At 33.0% G+C, this 20,659-nt stretch overlaps 1 protein-coding gene across 12 annotated transcripts; it reads left to right on the top strand.

Moving 5' to 3' along the window:
- Positions 1 to 329: 329 nt before the first annotated feature.
- Positions 330 to 20,361, top strand: LOC105231837 (signal transducer and transcription activator). 12 transcript variants are annotated; one of them, XM_049449678.1, is made up of 12 exons: positions 333 to 469; positions 3,500 to 4,132; positions 4,192 to 4,277; positions 4,952 to 5,078; positions 5,144 to 5,261; positions 5,825 to 6,044; positions 6,113 to 6,370; positions 18,815 to 19,000; positions 19,369 to 19,447; positions 19,506 to 19,585; positions 19,652 to 19,682; positions 19,864 to 20,361. In XM_049449678.1, exons 2-12 carry the CDS (start codon positions 3,552 to 3,554, stop codon positions 19,973 to 19,975), a joined length of 1,878 nt encoding a protein of 625 aa, XP_049305635.1. In that variant the 5' UTR covers positions 333 to 469; positions 3,500 to 3,551; the 3' UTR covers positions 19,976 to 20,361. The 12 variants fall into 12 exon arrangements, with proteins under 12 accessions (XP_049305637.1, XP_049305635.1, XP_049305634.1 ...); XM_049449677.1 differs by lacking the exon at positions 6,113 to 6,370 and adding an exon at positions 18,465 to 18,722 and having other exon boundaries at positions 336 to 469; XM_049449671.1 differs by lacking the exons at positions 4,192 to 4,277; positions 4,952 to 5,078; positions 5,144 to 5,261; positions 5,825 to 6,044; positions 6,113 to 6,370 and adding exons at positions 16,530 to 16,615; positions 17,300 to 17,426; positions 17,492 to 17,609; positions 18,168 to 18,387; positions 18,465 to 18,722 and having other exon boundaries at positions 341 to 469.
- The last annotated feature ends 298 nt before the right edge of the window (positions 20,362 to 20,659 follow it).

Below are 20,659 nucleotides of genomic sequence, written 5' to 3'. Positions count from 1 at the left end.
TAACATTGATCGGTTTAGCCATTTTCGAGTAATATTGGTCATCGACTTTGAAAACACCATTTTAAGAAAAAACGCGTTTAAAGATTGAAATGCACTTCCAAGCGATATGAAACGTCTTTTTAAATTTTAATAAATTAATATTAAAAAAATCTGGGTTTTAAAAATTCTAACTATATATAATGCCGTTATTTTTTGATAGAAAAACGTACTCACTATTTACATAAATGCACATATTTTCCTGGCCAGTGTAGTATTACATTTCAATGCTACCCTGGCATATTCTTACTGCTAGCCACAAGTGCTTAGTATTCTATTATTTATTTAGAGCCGGCAGTGGCAATCGCACAGTGATTATCGGACATTCATTCAGTGAATAAAAAACACTAATTTAGCGCGCATTTGTTTAAAAATATATATAAATTAAAATAAAAATAAACTCGTTCATAATAGTTATTGGTAGTGTTACAAAGTAAGTTGACTGTGGGGAGTGTGGGGTATTTATGTTTGAACGTATGAATGTAAATAATGGGTAAAATTTGGAAAGCATCCCCGGATTTTGGGGATAAAATGGGTAACACTGGAAAGATGAGGTTCTCCAGATCAGGAAAATATATATATATAGTTGCCGCCGACTTATAGTTTTAAAGATATTTGCATTTAAATTTGAAAAATTGACAACTTTTACATTGATAATTTGTATATTGAGCATAACTTTTTCACTTATATTAGTAAGTGAAAAGTGTTAGTAAGTGAAAAGTCCAAAGCATTAGCCAAAGGGTTTGGGTGATCACGGAGTTTAGATATATGTATATTTAATTCTTCTGTCTTCTACTTCTTTCCCGGGGTGACTGAAGTACTTTCGCAAAAGAAAAAAAAAATGTATTGAGTTTTCGTTATAAAGTGGTTATATTTTTTGGTTATCATGCACTCATTTTGAAACAAAATTTCGTTTTCGTTATAAAATGGTTAAATTTTCGTTATTATATCTGTCAGCGATTTCCAGTTATTTTTGATAATACGTTGTTTTACATTTTAGGTGACAATATACATATATAATATTATTATATAATATTACTATATAATATTACTATATAATATTACTTATTTGTATATTAAATTAAATAAAGAACATATCCATATGCATAGATAGAGGAATTTTTGGGAAAAAATTAATTTCAGCGAATTTCCTTATTATCACATGAATGATGTTCACTACGAGTGTAAAATGTAATTTCTAAAATAAAGATTTCTTAGATAAAAAATCTGCTAAAAGTGTTAAATATGGATTTATTTAAAAGTTTATAGTTTAATTTAATTAATTTTTTTTTAAGTGAAAAATGTGAGTAAAGTGGGTTTAATGTTGTTGAAATGTTCGAATTTTGGGAACTTTGAACTTTAAGGTCGAATATCTCATAAACTAAGCGTTTCCGGTACCTACTTATATTTTTATGTATGTATATATCAGGAGGACTTCCTCTTTCCATCGGTACCTTTAAATTACGGCGCCAAAGAAATCGGAATTGTGCCCATTAAACATACGTAGATATATCTAACTGGACAGATGATAAATAAATGAGGATTGCATCACGACCTAATGTCTTTTGTGCCCTAAGAGTCCTCTAGAAATCCTTATAAACATTTCATATTCTTATCGTGTGTGCTGTGCATGTGTGTGTGTGTCTGTGTTCACTAACAATACGTAGATATGTATGTATGTAAGTCGAGTCATTTTTCTATGAAATTCGCAGAAATCTGCAACAACTGTCACACATACATACATATGTATGTATATTTTTAATGATTGTCTAGAATATTTTTATGACGTGCGTTTTTGTTGTTTTAGAATATTTTTTTGGATCTTTAGAAGACCATATTCTAATATAACGTTATGTCCAAGGCAATCCTATACTATCCAAACAAGATCGGGTCGTTATGTAACTGTGTAGAAAACTTGTTTCATTTTATAAGATATCTTCACGACATTTGGCAAGGATTATGGGCCAAGGCAACATTACAATTTCCGAAGAAAGTGTTCAGATCGGATCATCGAACTATAACATGTAGCGTTCATGTAAACTAAACGATAAAAATCAAATTCTTACATCCTATGGAGAACATAGTGTATGGAGACCTCTTTCATTTGACAAGATATTCTAACGAAATTTAAATTTTTAGATCGCACCAGCCTCAATTTTGCAATTACATACATTCGATGAAATAAATTACAATTCTAGAAATTTAAATTCGATTTCTGTTTGTACAATAAATTTTATAAATTGAAAATATTTGTTTCGGCAGATATGATTGTTTGTCGAAAAATTTCAAAATCTAACAAAACAAAAATGCATCAAAAGCAGCAATTAGAAAAATTTTGGGTTTACCCCACCACTAAGAAGATGATTATCGCGACGATTATTAATATTCGCATACATACTACATACATACACACGTAATTATTTAATTCCAAGAATTCAATAAACACTTGACTTCTCTGACTCCTTTAGCTGATAAACAACCATAACGGAATCTTTGTCGAGCTTTAAAGTCTATTTCATTTATTGATTTGAACCTCTACATTTGGTTGCTTAACCTTTAACTAATGACGTGGTAGTAAATTTTACACCTTGTGTTTTGATTTTCTCATAATCATAAAAAAGGTTTCTAAAATAAACGACAAATTTTTCAAAAAAATACAAAGAGTTTAAAATTTTCTTTCCAAATACAGTAATTAGAAATAATTTAAATCAGTTTGATGAAATTTGTAAGTATTATAATAAAAAAATCTCTAATAAATTTTAACAATCAAAATGGTGTAAAATTTACTACTACCTCTAAATCTACGTTTCGAAATTTGACCTCTTAAGTTAAAGGTTAAAATTGTGTTTCATTTCCTCTTTCTAAGCGTAAGAAGTCGTTGCTTTCTTGCTATGTTACAATGGCGGTTCAATAGTTACCGCTTAACAGTTTGTTCCAAAATTATCATTCATAGTTTGTGGTTCAGTTTTGCTGCCTTTCCTCGATGTTCGCAACTTTTCTGATTAAGAAACACAATAAATAAAAAACGAACAAACCTTGAAAACTAATAAACATAGCGCCACTTGTAATCTTTTGTAACGCATTTTACAATTAAACGCCGAAACTTAACTTGAACCCACGATCTCTTGAATGGGAACGGCGCTAGGTTGTGCAATAGAGAATTAAAAGATAGTATTGTATTATAACACTAATAACCTTTGAGGTCATTTCAAGTAACCACAAATATTCCCAAAAAACAATTTTTTAGCTAGAAAACAGTACTCAAAAAATATACATATATCTATTGTCAGCTATTTGTACATCATGGTTTATGCTATTTTTGTTATCAAACATTTTTGTGAAGCGTAAAAAATAAGTTATTTCGACACATTTATTCCTAAAAAGTATATGAATGTGAAGTATAATGCAAGAGATTAGAAATTTCCGAATTTCACGAGCTCAATTGTTTACATAATTTTTACAGGTTATCGCATTCTTGTTTGCAAACGCTAGGCCTAAACTTCTAAAAAGCCACTATGGACGTAAATATGAGCATGTCACCTGGAAATGGTGTGATGTTGCCGCCATTGACGGACGATGATTTAATGACGTTACATGCAAGTTTACGAAATTTATCCGATGGCTCCACACAAATGCACGCAACACTTTTGGCATTTCAAAACGATCAAATCATCGCCAACGATTTTTTTAATGGCTACCAAGGCGGTTTGGAACCAATGGATATGCCCTCAACAGACACATTATCAATAACAGAGCGCAAAAATGGATTAATTTTGAATGTGGGTAATCTACTTAGAGAATATAGTATCATTCAGGATCAGCTGATCGTTGCATTGAAAGTGTGGCAACGAAAGCAGGCCTTGGCTGGCAATGGTGCGCCGTTCCCTACCAATTTAGATGGTATACAATTTGTTGTGGAGTCCTTGATGGATCGCATGGCAGACATTACATTATTTATAAGTAATCTGCTGCATTTTGGAGATGACCCAACACTTAATGAGTTCTTGACACATGCACAGACCTTACATAACATACTTATCTTTTCAACATTCATCGTCGAAAAGCAACCGCCACAGGTGAAGAAAAAGGGTTCCAAGTAAGTACACATGTGGTTAAACAATGAATAACAATTATACTATTTTCTGGTACTTTCAGACTTCAGGCAACTGTGCGCTGGTTGATCGGTGATAAATTGGGCATTCATTTGAGCAAACCAGTTGTAAAATGTGAAATACTCTCAGGTAAAAATTTAATGCGTGTTTTTTACGTAGAGTTAATATCGGGTTTCTTTAATTATATCTTATATCTGATAACTATTTTAGCGGTGTGGGATAATTTCTGTCGTAGATCTTACAAAAGAATAAAATTTCTTTTGCCATTTCGATATAGTTCTTATGTTATATAATAATTAGAAATTCTAAATATTAAGTTTGGCTGAGACCAAGATAGAAAGTCATGAGTTCGATGATTTTGAAAATTTTGATAATAGAATATAATTCTTCCATTTTAATTCGATATCATCAGTTCAGTAGAACTATATATGACTACTAAAAACACACTAATCTCGGAATACATATTGCAGATTCTAGCCAATTGACCTATATAGAGATAAACAGATAAGAATTGCACTGCGACCTAGGGTCTATTGTGCCCTAATTTACAAACATAGATATATAGACTTTCATCATCTTCAGTATTAAAAATTCAACATCACAAACGGTCCGATCTATCAAACTTCCACAGTACACAATGTACTTTTCCTTGTAAACAATACACTTTTCTGTCAAACTAAATTCAAAAGTAGCCAAATAAAACTGTCGTAATTTCCTTTTCAATAATTTTGCATTCAGTATACTATTTAAATATTTATCTACGAACTTGAAGTAATGAATTTCCCATTTCACAATATTTTCAGAGGCTCTAGCAAAACGACTTACTATTGAGAATATTCACATGCCACCAGAATGCAATGGCAAAATGACAGGAAATGAGTGCCAAATGGAATTCGATGCCAGTAATAGGAGTTTTTCAGCAAATTTTTCGTACGAACATAATACAGAACATTAATTTTCTATGTTAAATTACTATATGTATGTATTTATTACAGAACTCTTATAATCCACGACAACAAACGCTCCGAGAAAAAGGGTTCCGAAATTGTTGCAGATGGCAAATACGCTTTGCTCTTTTACACAACCGCGGTATATAAGGGATATGCGATTAATGTAAGTTTGCCCAAAGTGAATGAACAATTAATACCTGACCAATAAGCATGAGAGTGTCTAAAGCATTTTCATTTAAGAAAACATTATTTTTGAAATTATGCACTTTCGTAATTATTAAGACTTTACGAATATGTTTCGAGATCAAGAAGGGTCGTAAGATCAACCATCCAACTCAAGTGACAACACAATCGTTTAAAATGTGAAGGAAAATTGACCATCAGGGAGGTAGGAGAGGTTCCAACGATTTTCTAAGCAGCGACATACACACTTTGCTTGATGTGTATGCATATGAAGACGTCATTTCGAGATCTAACCTTAATTATTTGCATAATTTAACTCGAACATATACATATGAGACATAAACATAAAACGCCCTTACTATTTGGGAAAGTATCGCGTTAAGAGCCCACAATTCTTCTACTTGACCCAAAAACAGGCTATTTTGACGAGAATAGTATAGATAAGGGAATATGATTTTTGTTTTCACTTAAATTTTATAAAACTGTATATGATTTTTATTAGCAAAAGTTACTTTTGTATTTGCATCTTCATTTTATATTTAGTGCTGGGCACTCAGTCTACCCATAGTTGTTGTGGTGCACGATAATCAAGCACCACAGGGTTGGGCCACAATTACCTGGGATAATGCGTTCTCCGAAATCGAACGTGAACCATTCAAAGTGCCAGAGCGAGTACACTATATGAAACTGTTGGAGACATTAAATTTGCGATTCGCCTACTATACAGGTCGTCAATTGACTGCAGAAAATTTGGAATTTCTTCGTAAGTTGAAATAATCGAATTATACTTGTACATAATTTCTTAAAATGAACCCTCATTTGAATTGGCAGACAAAAAACTTGTAGGCGAAGCTGCTCAGCCTAACGAGTATATAAGTTATTCACAATTCTGCATAGATAAGTTGCCTGACTGTGGCTTTACGTTTTGGAACTGGTTCTATGGCATAATGAAATTGACAAAGGAACATTTCCAGCAAATATGGAAGGAGGGACGTATTGTCGGATTTATAAGTAAGCTTAAAACCAAGGAAATATTATCGCAACAAGCCATGGGGACTTTCCTACTTCGCTTTTCGGATAGTAAAAAAGGTAACAACGCTTTCATATAATCCGTACATATGCCTACATACATACATACATATATATTGAATGCGTAATTTGGACTGACAAATTTTAGGTGGCATAACTATCGCCTATCGTGACTACTGTGGGAACGTAATATTTTTGGCGCCGTGGACTTGCGCTGACTTGCAAATACGTTCCCTGGCTGATTGTATACGAGATTTGGATGTTTTAAAGGTCGTATATCCCACCATGGAGCCGAGCAATGTTGCTTTCTCTTGTTCGCTCTCTTGTTCGCTCACAACACGTGATTATGCGGGCTACAAAATTCTTCCGGGTAAAATTACTTTGGATCTAAAAGAACTAAATGAAACGTTTAAAAAAAAATATACTGAAGTTTTCCATTTTAGTGGGGAGAAAGAAGTAAATTGGTTTCAAAATGTAAAAAAAAAAACAGTCCATCATTTAGCACAGTCAGTCTTTTATGGGCAGGCATTGTATTTCTGATAGTCGATATATATTAATCTGACAATCAAGTCAGGGTTGAAGGCCGTAATGACAGGTTAAAAAAAAAAAATAAGTTATTCGAGCGTGTCAGATTTTCTAAGCGAATGTTAATGAACCTCTAAAAAGTGTACCATTTCAATTTCTGACAATTTCGACGTGGACAAAAGTCATTTATTGATTTTAAAACTTGTAAAAAAAAGGTGACCTTGAGATACTCGAGCGCGTCAGATTTTTATACAGGGGGATGAACTTGATGTCAGAGTCTTCCCAAAAGATAATCTGACAATTATATAGAGGCATGTCGTTAATCTGACGATTTAAAAGTGGAAGAATTCTGTTTGGTTCTTTATTTTGTTGCAGGATGTAATAAATAAATATATAAATATAGTATAATTTATATAAATATATATATATATACGTATATATATTTATTTATTTATTTATAATATAATATTTATATATTCTCATATATTTTTTAAATAGAATTATTGAAACGTTAATATAATCAGAACATTTTTTTTTATTATAAGAATTGAAAGGAATAATTTTTTTTCAACATCACAATTTAATACAATATAATAAATAATCTATTACATTAACACTTACTCGTCTATTGTATCAACAGCCCCTATTATGAAAGTGCTAGGAGTAGATATCTCTACTAACAACAACCACGCTATGGTGATCAGTACACTTGACCTTTTGTCGACGATTTTACCTGTATCGCCCCACGGAAACTGTCAGATTATATGATTTTCGTGATTCTGACAGAATTACCTTTAAAATGAAAAAAAAATCTATCGCGCTCGAGTATTTCAAGGTGACGTCTTTTTTTACAGATTTGTCACCCTGCTATTTCTCTAAGCCACCCTCAAACTGTCAGAATATCGAAATATACACTCGTCTTCATGCATTTAACTTGCCATCTCTTAATCTTACGCGCTCGAATTTCCCGAAGGATCGATTTTTTTTCTCTAATCTGACGAACCCCCCCCAACGCACACCTCCATATTAAGGGCTCATATTTGGTAGGGGTACATAAAAATGTGCAATGTTTCTCCCCATATAGTGTTCTGACACGCTTAAGTAACTGCAAAAATCCCCTCTTGGGCTCCCCTACTAAAATTTTAAATTGAAAAAGTCAATAAAAAAAAACATCTTGATATTTTCAAAGGTTGTTTTATGAAATTTATTTGTGGACAATTTCGGACAAATGACCACCACGGCTGAGTTTACAGTAGCTTATCCGATCCCATATGCGACAATTCTGCTTGTTAACGTAACCATCGAGATGGAAATAAGCCTCGTCCGAAAAGATGATTTGTCGGTAAAATTTACCATCCTCGGTCAAACGATCTTCTGCCCAATGTGCGAACTATTTTCCAGATTTGGATGTTTTAAAGGTCGTATATCCCACCATGGAGCCGAGCAATGTTGCTTTCTCTTGTTCCCCCAGCAATGTTGCTTTCTCTTGTTCGCCCACAACGCAAATGGATTATGCTGGCTATAAAATTCTTCCGGGTAGAATTACTTTGGATCTAAAAGAACTAAATGAAATGTTGCAATAAAAATATACTCAATTTATCCGACTTACGACGAGAAAGAAGTTATAGTCGCCATAGGTACAAACCTTATACATTTTTCCATCATTTAGCACAGTTCTGACTTCTTCTGGGCAGGCTGTCTGAACCATTTTCTTACTATTATATCTTTTTTCAATAAACAAAAGTATATAAGACTGTATGTACAGCTGCGGTCAAATTCTTAGTAGTGTGACAACGTAGAAAAGGAACTGTTAAAAACTATAAAATATCGCTTTTATAAAAAAAATAAATATTTTTTTACCATAAAATCACAAAACAAAAACTCATTCTTTAACTAATTTCAATGAATTATAAATATATGAATTATGAGGAATTTCGGCGGTCAAAAACATAGTAGTGTAACAAATTAAGCCCGAAATTTCGCCAAAAGGATAATACAATTTTTTTTTTATTTTTTTCAAAATTGGGTATTGTCTTTTTCTGAAATTAGTATTTAGTTGCGTCACCTTTATTTTTTAGTATTGCAGCACAGCGTCTTGGCATTGAATCAACGAGTTTTTGGCATCTTTCGTTTGAAATAGGCTCCCATGCGTTCTTCACAACCTCCCATAGTTCGACGTCGACTTACATCGGGCAACTTTCTCCTTGACATCTGTCCACATATTTGCTATGGGGTTGATGTCAGTGGACTGTGGCTGCCATTCCATTCGTTTCCCCAAACCACCTTTTAGCAACTTTATTGTGTGCTTGGGATCGTTGTCCTGCTGAAACGTCCAAACAAACGGAATTTCTTCAATGGCATACTGCAGCATGGTTTTCTGCAGTATTTCGACATACGAATCATCAGTCATGTTTTCCTTAATCTAATAAATGGGTACTACACCTCGCCAAGAAAAGTATACCCAAACCATGATACTCGCACCTCTATGTTTTACCGTTTTTGTTGTATAGTTCGGCTGGTATTCGGATTGGGCGGACGTCTTACATATTGACGCGATCCTTTTCCGCCATACTTAACAATCTTCGATTCGTCCGACCATAAAATGTTACGCCATTTTGTCGAAAACCAATTAAAATTTCCTTTAGCGAATCAAAAACTTTGTTCAACATATGTTTTGGGTAATAACGGCACTTTTTATGGATCGTGGCTCTCCAAGTCATGATCACGCAAATGCCGGCATATAATTTCAATAGTTTTAGTTACATTGAAAGCGTCTCTTACCTCTGTAGCAGCCGCAAATGGAATCTGGCTTGGGTATATGACAATGGAATTGACATAGATGCCTGAAGGGTTCCTGGTTGCCCCCGATATTTTTCTTATTTTTCCATCTTCTCTGAGCTATTTGTACAAAATGCATATAAAACTCTCTTTTGACTGTTCCCAATTTATGGGTAAGTCGAGTTGACTTGCCAGTGAGCTTAAAGCTTTTCTGCAATTGTTAACTACACTGGAATTAATCCTTGGCATCAACAAGGCCCGCAGTGCTATCTATCTATCCGTATATAGTTGTATTCGGTGTCCTCCCGTGGTTATTCAATAGAATTCTAAAGGCCTTCTCTATGCCTAATACTTTCGCTTGGATGATATTGGCTGAATTTGGTAGACGGATAGAAACAGAGATGTCAAGAGTCCATTCTGGACCCGTCGATATAGGTAGAGATAGCATCTTCCTCCCCTTAGGAAGTTGAAACAGGAAAGAATATGGAAGTAGCGTCGTCCTGAGCTAACTTACTTTAGTTAATCAGACTATATCTTCCCGAGGTTAGATTTCAATAGTTACTGTTGGGCGAGGATTCCCCCTGGACGTGACTGGAGAAAAGGGTTAATCCGTTACCAAGGTTAGATTTCTATTCTTCCCTTAACCCCCCTAACTCTAAGGGGTCGCTATCTTTTTTAGGTTCCCAAACATTTTACATAGGATTTTTCGTTTTTTCATTCAAACTAAAATTTCATCAACTAATTTTCGTTTCTGAACTACACGCGACCCTGTATATTATTTATTATGACAACAATAAAATAAACCTTTTGGATTTTGATTAAAACATTTAATGTGTTTCATGCAAAACTGAAGGCATTGTTTATTAACAATTTTTTTACTCAAATAAGAGAGAGTGGCCACACCGCATATTTAATTCACAATAGAACACATGAGAAATGGTTTCGAATTGCGTAGTGTTTATGGATTGTTGTACTAACTTTCTATTTTATCTATAGTAACGGTTGATTTATCTATTAATAGAATTCAAGATGGCGTTCTATGGGAAGTAGTAGAGAAACTCTGGAACGAGGATCTATTAAAAAAATGTAATATACATACATATACAGTTTCAATTCGTTTAATAATTTTATAATCTGAAAATTCTACAAAAAACAACTTTCATTGGAATCCAAAGAAACTATTTCTCAAAATTTTATCAAGTTAACTTAAGTGATCGCTTGCACGGATAGGCGGTAAACGAACGGATGTGAAGATCGACATCCGGTAATCAATTATTATTGTCGTAATAATTACTTTGACAACCCTATTTTAGTTCCGATATCCTTTGGATGTTAGATGAATAATTCTGTTACATTCTTGTGCAACATGTTGTGAGAATATAATATGAGGGATAGTTTTTTTCTTTTTTGAAGGATAAGAAAAAATTAGGGAAAATCGCAAAAAATTTAAATTTGTGAGAATATCATATGTGCCCTTTTTAAACGCTAAGAGCAATTTAGGATTAAGGAAAATAGCAAAAAAAAAAATTAAATCGTAATACAATTTAAGGACATATAATAATTTTTAAATTGATAGAATAATTAAATAATATACTTTGTACAATCGGATGTAGTGTCGAAGCGCTTTGTGAGTCAGTTAAACTAAAAGTTAATCATCGTTTTTCGCTCAACTTCAATTTTTAAATCGAGTGACGCTGGAACTCGGACACTTTCGCAGTTCGCCATTTAGCGGAAAATTGATATAAAGCTTAGAACACACATATGTATGTATGTACGTACATTACTAGCAAATTTCGGCTTCCGTTTTTTTAATTCCGATAGCACAAGTTGCCAGAATCTCCGTCACATGTTGTAAGAGATTGTCAAAGTAGCCATCACTCCTGTCATAGAATCACCGTCACCTAGCGAAAGTGATTCTGAAGATTGGCAGAGTGGCCATCATTTTTTATGAAAATTTCTATATTTTTTATACTTACAAATACTTGCTCAATAATTGCTAGAAGATTCCTTGTTCTTTGCTCTCAGATATATGTATGTAATTGTGAAAGTTAGTCCATTTTTCAACCCTCTAGACCGGCTTAAGGAGTTATACATTGTTAAAAAGCCGAAAAAACGATTTTTAAAGAATTTTTTCTGAGAAAACTTTTAAATTTATATCTTTTAACTGTATTCGTAAAAATATTTATTTGGAAAGGAACTACAGCTGATCTCCTGGAGCTCCTCTCAAATGGACGTTTTGCGGTGACCACTATATCTCGGAACTGGTTCCTCTGAAATAAAAAAACCAAACAGATTTCGTTAAAAAATATAAAAAATAACATTACTTTAACGAAATCTGTTAGGTTTTTTAATTTCAGAGCATCCAGTTCAGAGATATAGTGGTCACTGCAAGATGTCTAGAAATTGATCAAAGGAATAAGCAAAATAAAATTATTTGACAAAATTTCAATCTTAAATTGTTTATAAAAAAATATTTATCAGTGCAAAAATTGTTTGGATTTATTACTAAAAAATATATTTAAAAAGCTCGTGTTAAGATTTGAGATTGATCGGTTTAGCCGTATTCGAATAATATTGGTCACCGACTTTGAAAACACCATTTTAAGAAAAAAACGCGTTTAAAGATTGAAATGCACTTCCAAGCACTCTGAAACGTCTTTTTAAATTTTAAGAAAATAATATTACAAAAAATCAATTTTTTTCAATTCTAACTATATATAATGCCGTTTTTTTTTTTTGATAGAAAAACGTACTCACTATTTACATAAATGCACATATTTTTCTTCTGAGTGTAGCATTACATTTCAATGCTACCCTGGCATATTCTTACTGCTAGCCGCAAGTGCTTAGCATTCTATTATTTATTTAGAGCCGGCAGTGGCAATCGCACAGTGATTATCGGACATTCATTCAGTGAATAAAGAGCGCTAATTTACCGCGCATTAGTTTAAAAAAATATATAAATTCTTATAAATTTTTTTATGTGCTGGCTAATCACAACTACTTAGTAAACAATCTTAATATCGTTTAAATAAAAATAAACTCGTAAACTCGTCATAATAGTTATTGGTAGTGTTACAAAGTGAGTTGACTGTGGGAAGTATGGGGTATTTATGTATGAACGTACGAATGTAAATAATTGCAATGTAGCTTATGCATGTAGTATAGTCCAAACCTGAATCGTAGAAGTGCGATGCATTCAATTTTATGGTATGTGCATACATGCATATAAATGAATAGATTATTATTTACCACAAATGGCTGTAATCATGAGATCCGTACGATGTTTCCTCGCTCATTCTTATCGCTTAAAAAAAAATAAGTGCACAATTAAATTATACATGGATGTGTTATTAATAATCCAAAAATTGTGAAAACAAAAACAAATTATTTTTTAGACATACATATGTTCATGTTCAAAAGCTATTAAAATGTACATATGTATATGCATTAATTAAAGTTGGTTTATGATAGATTGAAAGTAATCGACAGCGACTTTAAGCAACATTGCGTACATACAATACATACATACTATATATGTACATAGCGCCACCTAAAATGCAAAACAACGTATTATGAAAAATGGAAATCGCTGTCCGATATAATAACCAATATAGAACTATTTTATAATCAAAATTTTGTTTCAATATGAGTGTTTGATAACCAGTATAACCAATTTATAACCAAAACTCAAATTTTGTTTAAATAAGAGTGGTTGTTATAACGTTTTTCTTTCGCTTGTAAACTTATGAAAAGTGATGTTACGTTATTTTGCATTTTAGGTGACGATATTTTGTTCGAATGCACGTACTTCTATGTATGTACGTACATATATGTATATGTATGTATGTATATGTATATTAAAATGAATCAGTTTATATTTATACATATGTTTGTAATAGTATTTATTATGTCTAGCGTTAACAGTATATAACCGAAATTTAATGAGATTTTTAATAATTTTTAAATCATGTCATAATGTCTTTTGTGCCCTAAGAGTCTCACTGGATGCAATACTTATAAATATTTATAAACATTTCATATTCTTATCGTGTACTGTGCATGTGTGTCTGTGTCTGTGCTCACTAACAATGTATACATATGTATGTATGTAAGTCGAGTCATTTTCCTGTGAAATTCGCAAGAAATCACACATATATTTTTAATGCTTGTCTAGAATACTTTCATGACGTGTGTTTTTGTTGTTTAAGAATATATTTTTGGCACTTTAAAAGACCATAGTCTCATATAACGTTGTTATTTTATGAAATCAATATTCTAAAATAATTAATGGATTTTTAAATAAAGTATGCTTATTTAAAATAATAAAAAAATCAACAGGGTATATTAAGTTTGACCTGAAGTTTGTAATATCCAGAAGAAAACGTTGGAGGTTCTATAAAAAATACATACATATGTATGTACTACATACATACATACATATGTAAATGAGTAACGTGACGACTTCAGTCGATTTAGCCATATTCGTCTGTCTGCCTGTATGTACGCGAACTAGTCTTTCAGTCTTTTGATATATCGATCTGATGATATGCCCACGTTCTTTTCTCTCTAAGTAGCTGCTCACCGATATCGGAACACTGCAGGGTTTGTCAGTAAAGTAATAGGCTTGAGCAGATTATAAAAAATTATTGAACTAATCGTTACAATTCTCTAAAAACTTTCAAATAAGGCTCCATGTGCCTTTACAGGCAAGGAAATAAAACAAGTTCGGGGGGGCATATCTGGGCAGTAGGGCGGCTACGGAAGCGTTGTGATGCTGGTCTTGGTTAGGTAGCTGTTTACAAGAAAGGCGGTGTGAGCCGGGGCATTGTCGTGGTCCAATTTCCAATCGACTGCGATGTCTTGTCGGACCCGATTGCACCTTCGTTTGAGTCTCTTGAGGACTTCCATGTAAAACTTGGCGTTGACGGTTTGCTCAGGGAACAAATTCATGGCGGACGATGCCCTTAATGTCAAAAAAGACAATGAGCATCGTTTTCATTTTGAATTTGTTTATTCATCAGCGACCTCTTCCCGGCTCTCCAAAAAGGCCTGGAGCCATCGAAACACACCACTTATTGCTAAAGCAACATCTGGGTAAGCCTGCTTAATCATATCAAACGTCTCTGCCGCAGACTTACCGAATTTCACACAGAATTTAATCGCGTACTTCTGCTCTATCGAATACTGCCGTTTTGGCTTGCAGCACTCACAGGAGCACGTCGCGCAATAATTTTTGTCTTGACTCTCCAGGTGCTCGGAGACAACTGACTAACCGTTCGTTCGCTAGGAACGCCCTCTACCGAATCCAGTCGGTGCACGCACGCTCCGAAGTATAGTCGCGGCGGAAAAAAGTCCTATTACTCTCCGGACAAACTCTCTATATTATATAGCTTCCATACAAACTGAACGATCAAAAGAAAGTTGTTGTATGAGAAAACTTTTTTGTTTGACAAGATATCTTCACGACATTTGGCAAGGATTATGGGCCAAGGCAATCCTATACTATCCAAACAAGATCGGGCCGTTATGTAACTGTGTAGAAAACTTTTTTTATTTCACAAGATATCTTCACGACATTTAGCAAGGATTATGGGCCAAGACAGCATTACAATTTCCGAAGAAAGTGTTCAAATCGGATCATCGAACTATATCATGTAGCGTTCATGTAAACTAAATGATAAAAATCAAATTCTTACATCTTATGGAGAACATAGTATATGGAGAACTCTTTAATTTGACAAGATATTCTAACGAAATTTAAATTTTTAGATCGCACCAGCCTCAATTTTGCAATTACATTCGGTGAAATAAATTAAAATTCAAGAAATTTAAATTCGATTTCTGTTTGTACAATAAATTTCATAAATTGAAAATATTTGTTCCGGCAGATATGATTGTTTGTCGAAAAATTTCAAAATCTAGCAAAACAAGAATGCATCAAAAGCATCAGTCAGACAAAATTTGGGTTAACCTCACCACTAAGAAGATGATTATCGCGACAATTATTAATATTCGCGTACATACTCGTACTACATACATACACATTTAATTATTTATTTGTTAATGTTAATAATCTTTGACATTTAATCATAGAATTCAATGCGAACGAAGCCGCAGTAAAGCTAATTTCTATAAAAATGAGCAGACATAGATCTTTACCAATTATGCTATTAATAAACACTTGACTTCTCCGACTTCTTTAGCTGATATACAACCATAACTGAATCTTCATCGGGCCGTTATATACAAGGGCCAATCTTTTAAAGAGCCACCATGAACGTAAATATGAGCATGTCACCTGGAAATGGTGTGATGTTGCCGCCATTGACGGACGATGATTTAATGCCGTTATATGCAAGTTTACAAAATTTATCCGATGGCACCGCACAAATGCACGCAACACTTTTGGCATTTCAAAACGATCAAATCATCGCCAACGATTTTTTTAATGGTTACCAAGGCGGTTTGGAACCAATGGATATGCCCTCAACAGACACATTATCAATAACAGAGCGCAAAAATGGATTAATTTTGAATGTGGGTAATCTACTTAGAGAATATAGTGTCATTCAGGACCAGCTGATCGTTGCATTGAAAGTGTGGCAACGAAAGCAGGCCTTGGCTGGCAATGGTGCGCCGTTCCCTACCAATTTAGATGGTATACAATTTGTTGTGGAGTCCTTGATGGATCGCATGGCAGACATTACATTATTTATAAGTAATCTGCTGCATTTTGGAGATGACCCAACACTTAATGAGTTCTTGACACATGCACAGACCTTACATAACATACTTATCTTTTCAACATTCATCGTCGAAAAGCAACCGCCACAGGTGAAGAAAAAGGGTTCCAAGTAAGTACACATGTGGTTAAACAATGAATAACAATTATACTATTTTCTGGTACTTTCAGACTTCAGGCAACTGTGCGCTGGTTGATCGGTGATAAATTGGGCATTCATTTGAGCAAACCAGTTGTAAAATGTGAAATACTCTCAGGTAAAATTTTAATGTGTGTTTTTTACGTAGAGTTAATATCGGGTTTCTTTAATTATATCTTATATCTGATAACTATTTTAGCGGTGTGAGATAATTTCTGTCGTAGATCTTACAAAAGAATAAAATTTCTTACAAAATTCTTCTTTTACCATTTCGACATAGTTCTTATATTATATTTACAAATTCTAAATATTAAGTTTTGGCTGAGACCAAGATAGAAAGTCATGAGTTCGATGATTTTGAAAAATTCGATAATAGAATATAATTCTTCCATTTTAATTCGATATCATCAGTTCGGTAGAACTCTTTATGACTACTGAAAACACACTTGTCTCGGAATACATATTGAAGATTCTAGCCAATTTACCAATATAGAGATAAACAGATGAGGATTGCACTGCGACCTAAGGTCTATTGTGCCCTAATTTACAAACATAGATATATAGACTTTCATCATCTTCAGTATTAAAAATTCAACATCACAAACGGTCCGATCTATCAAACTTCCACAGTACACAATGTACTTTGCCTTGTAAACAATACACTTTTCTGTCAAACTAAATTCAAAAGTAGCCAAATAAAACTGTCGTAATTTCCTTTTCAATAATTTTGCATTCAGTATACTATTTAAATATTTATCTACGAACTTGAAGTAATGAATTTCCCATTTCACAATATTTTCAGAGGCTCTAGCAAAACGACTTACTATTGAGAATATTCACATGCCACCAGAGTGCAATGGCAAAATGACAGGAAATGAGTGCCAAATGGAATTCGATGCCAGTATTAGGAGTTTTTCAGCAAATTTTTCGTACGAACATAATACAGAACATTAATTTTCTATGTTAAATTACTATATGTATGTATTTATTACAGAACTCTTATAATCCACGACAACAAACGCTCCGAGAAGAAGGGTTCCGAAATTGTTGCAGACGGCAAATACGCTTTGCTCTTTTACACAACCGCGGTATATAAGGGATATGCGATTAATGTAAGTTTGCCCAAAGTGAATGAGCAATTAATACCTGACCAATAAGCATGAGAGTGTCTAAAGCATAAATTATTTTTGAAATGATATATTTTCGTATTAATTATGAAAACTTTACGAATATGTTTCGAGATCAAGAAGGGTCGTAAGATCATCTATCCAACTCAAGTGAGGACACAATCGTTTAAAATGTGATGGGAAATTGACCATAAGAGAGGTAGGAGAGGTTCGAACGATTTCCAAAGCAGCGACCTACACACTTTGCTTGATGTTTATACATATGAAGACATCAATTCGAGATCTGTACCCAATAATCTTAATTATTTGCACAATTTAACTCGAACATATATGAGATATAAACATAAAACGCCCTTACTACTTGGGAAAAGTATCGCATTAAGAGCCTACAATTCTTCTACTTGACCCAAAAACAGGCTATTTTGACGAGAATAGTATAGCTAAGGGAATATGATTTTTGTTTTCACTTAAATTTTATAAAACTGTGTATGATTTTCATTAGCAAAAGTTACTTTTGTATTTGCATCTTCATTTTATATTTAGTGCTGGGCACTCAGTCTACCCATAGTTGTTGTGGTGCACGATAATCAAGCACCACAGGGTTGGGCCACAATTACCTGGGATAATGCGTTCTCCGAAATCGAACGTGAACCATTCAAAGTGCCAGAGCGAGTACATTATATGAAACTGTTGGAGACATTAAATTTGCGATTCGCCTACTATACAGGTCGTCAATTGACTGCAGAAAATTTGGAAGTTCTTCGTAAGTTGAAATAATCTAATTATACTTGTACATAATTTCTTAAAAAGAAACCATTTGATCATCATTTGAATTGGCAGACAAAAAACTTGTAGGCGAAGCTGCTCAGCCTAACGAGTATATAAGTTATTCACAATTCTGCAAAGATAAGTTGCCTGACTGTGGCTTTACGTTTTGGGACTGGTTCTATGGCATAATGAAATTGACAAAGGTGTATTTACAGCAAATATGGAAGCAGGGACATATTGTCGGATTTATAAGTAAGCTTAAAACCAAGGAAATATTATCACAACAAGCCATGGGGACTTTCCTACTTCGCTTCTCGGATAGTAAGAAAGGTAACAACGCTTTCATATAATCCGTACATATGCCTATATATGTACATATGTATGTATATATTGAATGCGTAATTTGGACTGAAAAATTTTAGGTGGCATAACTATCGCCTATCGTGACGACTGTGGGAACATAATATATTTGGCGCCGTGGACTTGTGCTGACTTGCAAATACGTTCCCTGGTTGATTGTATACGAGATTTGAATGTTTTAAAGGTCGTATATCCCGCCATGGAGCCGAGCAATGTTGCTTTCTCTAGTTCACCCCCAGTGCAAAATGGTAATTATGCGAAAATATGATTATGCACAATTTTGATCTAAAAAAAACTCAATGTAACGTTAAAATAAAAACAAATACTCAATTTAATTTATCCGACTTACAACGCGAATGAAGCTATAGTCGTCATAGATACAAGCCTTATAAATTTTTCCCATCATTTAGCACAGTTCTACCTTCTTCTGGACAGGCTGTCTCAATAAGAAAAAATTTCATCAATAAAAATAATAAAAAAATTGTTCAATAAGAAAAAATGTATAATGTACATACCTATGTATATATTGAATCTATTTTTTTCCATAAGAAAAAATGTATAATGTATGTACATATGTATGTATATGTATATTGAATTTTATTTTTTTTTTTCATAGTTTCATCAACAATTAATGGTTATGTAATACCTAGAATAAAAATGCAAATTGAGCCCTCCTCTTCTAATGACCAGCAAACGTAAGTGCCTTATTTAAATCCGAAAAGTACATAAACTAATCCTTTAATTTTACCCTAGTTCGCCTCAACTTTCTGAAGCTACTGTTGCAGACAATGCCAGCATGCAGAATATGCATAGTTTCCCAATGGAACAACTTGGTAAAATATTTCTTTAGTAAAAATTATATATAAAATGTATAATAAAATATATATGTACTATTACAGAAAATGATTTCAATTTCTTCAATCACCAAACGTGAGTTGATTATACCATTTTCTATCATCTAACTAAGATTGCATGTGTTTTGATAACCACACTTGAATAAGATCCCGAAAACTTTCTCATACAGGAAGAGTTTATGTATCAATACGAAAAAACATATTTTTACTTTTTAATTTAACTATTTGCAAATACTTTTATGTGTTGCTGTCAATAGTTTGAATCGCATTGAATGGCAGGACTCGGATATCGCAGATTCAACAGCATCGACAGATGACTTTTCCTTAAGCGAAATTATGTCCTTTGGATCATCGATGATTGGAGTTTGAACTCCAAATAAGGATCTTCATATATCTATATATATCTATGTATATACAGGTACACAGATATTATCAAATAGATAGATATTAGAAATTGTTAACAGTTTTTAATCACTTTTTCATGAGTAATTTTGCAAAACACTATTTATGAAAAATACTTGTATAGTAGTTAGTTTTAAGACTTATACATATAATAAATTTCTATATATTTTATAACATGAATAATTGTACATATTATAGTTTTTTATATCACTACCGTATATGTTTAAAAAATATATCGATTATAGACACTTGTGTACTAGCCAGTTTTGTAGTTATTTTCTTTTTTTATATAAATGTTTATTAACTTGTATATATATGTATTATATAATTAATAAAAAGTGTAATCAATTGTATTAACTCGCTTATTTAATCCCTCATTTAATGATTAAACATCATTTGGTATTTAGAGCGGTTCTTTTACACGGTTTAAGTGTGAAATTAAAAGCAAAGGTTTTCAGTTACATCCTTCTAAGGTGTAGGTACGTAGGTCAAAGAGCTTAATTAGTTTATTTCAAAACTATATTTTTCAAATCTGTTTGAATGATTACTCAGCTAGAAATCATCGGAGTACTATCAATTATTTCTACATTTTCTGTGTATAATGACTTACCAAAGGAACATTTTGGGTAAAACATATCTTTTTTTAACCTC

This window comes from Bactrocera dorsalis, chromosome 2, assembly GCF_023373825.1.
Source record: "Bactrocera dorsalis isolate Fly_Bdor chromosome 2, ASM2337382v1, whole genome shotgun sequence".
Taxonomy (NCBI): domain Eukaryota; kingdom Metazoa; phylum Arthropoda; class Insecta; order Diptera; family Tephritidae; genus Bactrocera; species Bactrocera dorsalis.
This window is presented reverse-complemented; position numbering and strand designations above follow the sequence as displayed.

What these genes read in the sequence shown, in the direction of transcription:
- LOC105231837 (XM_049449678.1), top strand. Translation starts at nt 3,552, where the DNA reads ATGGACGTAAATATGAGCATGTCACCTGGAAATGGTGTGATGTTGCCG. An exon ending in AGAAAATTTGGAATTTCTTC is followed by an intron (nt 6,045 to 6,112) that starts GTAAGTTGAAAT and finishes TTGAATTGGCAG; the next exon opens with ACAAAAAACTTGTAGGCGAA. An exon ending in CTTTTCGGATAGTAAAAAAG is followed by an intron (nt 6,371 to 18,814) that starts GTAACAACGCTT and finishes GAAAAATTTTAG; the next exon opens with GTGGCATAACTATCGCCTAT.